Here is a 3,634-nt window from a genome sequence, read left to right on the forward strand (position 1 = left end):
GCCAGTGGCGTGCAGGGCAATCGCCGTGGGGCAGGAGGGGCACGAGGACACGCTGCCGCTCAGAGGCCAGACCTCACCTCCCCACCCATTCATCAGCCCTCAAACTGCAGCCTTGGACTCTTAGTCTTGTGCCTAAATAAAGGATGCCAGTGTTTGTATTTTAAGCCATGAAGATGGTCTCTCCATCCGTGCAAAGTTCCCTCTGGCGCTGGGGGTGTTCGTCAGAGGGGCGGCTTGGTGGAAGATAAAATTGTCCCGAGCCAAGTCTGGAGTCTGGACCTGGTGCAGAAGTTGATTTTAAAAAGAATCTACAATCTTTTACTGTGTTTTAGTTGCAAGCCCTGGCCTTAGTCTTTAAAACAAGCACCAGTGTCAGACACATTTCGTGAGACTGGATGGAGCTGGAAGTACAGCCTGGCCCGGACACCGCAGGGGAGCGGGACAAAGGAGGAGGTCTCCGCATGGCCACGTTGAGGCTGACCAGGCACCAGCACAAGGAAATGTAGACCCTGTTTGAGAAGCAGTCTCAGACTGATGTTTTATAATAAACTCAGGAACTGTGAGGAGCAATTTGTCTCATCCTTCCCCTTGTTGGGGAGCTATCAGTACATGTGACTATGAGTAGCTGATGGCCCAGAAAAGACATCAGTGAGCCACGCTGGGACCTGTTGCAGCGGGAACATCAACGAATCCACCACGGTTTGCCTGACCCAACTGTTCCTCTCACCCATCTTGTGTCCTTTCTGGCTCCTGCGGAGGATGGAGAGGAGGAAGGACACAGCTCCGGGTGCTCCTGCCCCAGTGACCCAGTTCCTCGGCTGATGCGCAGGAGCCAGGGTGAGCCCTCCGTCTCCTCGGACCTGTACCTTCCTTCTTGGGTGGCATTTAAGCACTTTGGTTCGTGGAGGGGAAGTTTGAATATGTGTTTCCCAGTGCCTCTTCCTGTGCAGGTACATCATTTCACCAGCACAGGTTTAGCTTTGGCTCACAAAGGTGGAGGCGATGGAAGATGGGACACCAGGTTCAAGTGCAGTGCTGGTATCGCCGTGGTGTGGAGGTGTTGGACACCTCCACGGTCATGCCTGTGTCGGGGACTCCCACCAGGGTCTGCCGGGAGGTGTCCCTGTCCCGGGGGTGGGGGTGGAAAGAGCCTTATGAGACATTTGCTGGTCTGAAAGGTGTCACTGCACTTTGTCAGGGAAGGTGGGTGCTGATGCTCGCCGTGAAGGAGCCAAACCACCGCCAATAAAGTGAGCACAGTTCTCAAGGAAGTTTTCCTGAGCTCTGTTTCTTTTGTCATTGTATACATGCGGTGGGTGTGAGCAGGGGCCGGTGCCTCCGCCGCTGCACAGCCCCTTCCCTGCCGCACAGAAACTGCTTTAGTACGGACCAGCTCGTAGCATCCCTCCTGCGAACGCTGGTCCCTACACCACAGCTCTTCCACGCAGTTACCTATCGAGATTCTCAGGAATAGGCGGACAGAATGGAAAAAGAGTTCATACAGTAAATACCTGTAAACTCTCCTTCTCCTGGAGGGTTTGAGCCAGGGACAAAGCCTCAGCTCGGACATGTCTGTAGAAGCAACGAAGCCTGGGCAAAGCTGCTCTTTTACAGCTAATCCCCCACTTCCATTTGCTACAAATGCTCTGTGCGTGGGTGAGATGCTCCTCTGTTAGCGCTGGCACACAAGCACACAAGTCTGAGATCCAAGAGAAGGGTCTGGTCCTCAGCACACCCGGACACCGTGGCTGGAGTCAAACGCGTCTGGGCTTTGTCCATTTGTTGCCATCCGTAAGTTCTATGAAACCATTTCCTCGATGGGTCAGATTTCCAGTAGCAGATACCTCGGAATTACCGTTTAATGCCGAGCTGCAGCGTGCCACGGGGCAGGGGCGCGCCTGACACCAGAGCAGTTAGAATGCAGCACATCTAGAACGACCCAGGCTTAGTGCTAAGAAATATTTATTTAAAAAAACCCCAAAGACATCGTAGATGACGCCAGTCACAGCAAACGATCATTAATCACATTTGTTCTTCAAGAATAAATTACGACGTGGAGCATCGTGCCCTTTTGGAAGAGGTTGCCGTGGCGGAGATGGGCCCAGACGTTTTCTAGCCCCTGCTCTTCACAGCAGTGATTTCCAGCTGGGTGGCTCCAGCGTCCTGCGCCCTCCGGGTGTTCAGTAGTTGGACTTAAGCCAGAGAGGCTCTCTGCCCCCAGCCAGCCACGCTCGGTGCGGGAGAGGAGCCCGCGAGCACGTGGATACGATACCGGGAACTGACAGAATGGGAAAATCTATTAATGCACAGGAACAGACAAAACACGAGATGTAAATATTACTTCATGGTCACAGAGGTATAAGTAGACTAAATGCTAAATTCCAACATACAGTTTGCTTTTGATATTTTCAGATGTTTCATCACATTTATTTTTATTCTTTTTGCAATGTATGTTACCAAGTATAAAGCAGGGTTTGAAAATTTAAAAAACTACATTAGAATCAATTTTACTTGGTTAATTAGGAAAGACAGACTATGGTGAATCGATACGGTACAGCTACAATATTTGGTCTCTGAATTTTTTTTAAAAACATGAGTTTCACAGTTTCAAAAGTGCTTATTTAAAAGAAATGTAGTGTAAAAACAGTGATTAAAATTGTTGCATTTTTGATTATGAATAATTTAGCAGATGTAAAACAGGTTACTGCAGCATTTTAAAAAATTGAACAGTGCTCAGTTTACATAATTTCTTTTATCTTCATAACAATAAATATAAATAAATTTACAAATAGTAATACTGCCTAGCACAAGAATAGACAGAAGCACAATACACAAGACTATAAACAAATCTAATCTTTTTTTAAAAAATCCTAAAAATAGGCACAATTCCTAAAATCTTCTAGCCAGTGATCAGTTTAATAGTTCAGTAGTACCACTTCCTTCACAGTTGGGTAAGGACTTTTCAACCCCAGATAGAGCAGGTGTCTGCTATGGGTTTGATTTTTCACTTTTAATGTTTTTGCTTCTTTTTTCTTTCCTCGTAACAATAAGTTAACAATAGTCATGTCAGAAAAGTGTTAGTGGTGCAAGTGTCTCCAGAAACTGTGTAGGGTCTTTGTTCAGTGGCAACAGTTATTTGGCAATTTAAGAAATAAAGGTATACGTGGTACGTCCACCGTTTGGGACTCCGCCTCGGTGCTGACCAGCCCATTGACTTCTGTTGGCTTCTGTGTAGGTGGCGACCAAACAGCATCCACATGTAAATCCAGAGCACAGTGTCGATTAAGTGTGTTTACCTTAAGTGGACTATTTTTTCACTCAGTTACATTCTAGAGAAAGTTCCTGCTCACTGATGCCTTCCAGGTCCTCCTTGAGAGCTCACTGCAACACAAGTGTCTGTGCCCCTTCCTCAGTCTTGCCACGGGTGAAAGTGGTTCTACCAGTAACAGTTTGATTTATTTTGGCACCACATGCTGCGTCACAGTAAAAAGCCAACACCTTCCAAGCGTCTGCAGGAGGAGCTCTTTTATTGCTTTCAGGTCGTTTTTTAACAGCTGGGAGAAACCGGCCCCTGAGGCAGAGGTCTGTGGAATGGTGCAAAACTCAGAGCAGAGCGATGGGTTTGTTGCCTTGT

General features: G+C 47.8%; 1 protein-coding gene across 1 annotated transcript in view; it reads right to left on the reverse strand.

The window, feature by feature from the left end:
* Positions 1-1,023: 1,023 nt before the first annotated feature.
* FOXN4 (forkhead box N4) overlaps positions 1,024-3,634 on the reverse strand; it is a 17,763-nt gene continuing 15,152 nt past the window's right edge. The window contains exon 10 of the mRNA XM_009880377.1: positions 1,024-1,123. Coding sequence (XP_009878679.1) covers positions 1,024-1,123 — 100 coding nt within the window. The remainder of the gene's footprint in view (positions 1,124-3,634) is intronic.

The sequence above is a fragment of the Charadrius vociferus genome, unplaced genomic scaffold, assembly GCF_000708025.1.
Source record: "Charadrius vociferus isolate BGI_N301 unplaced genomic scaffold, ASM70802v2 scaffold332, whole genome shotgun sequence".
Classification (NCBI taxonomy): domain Eukaryota; kingdom Metazoa; phylum Chordata; class Aves; order Charadriiformes; family Charadriidae; genus Charadrius; species Charadrius vociferus.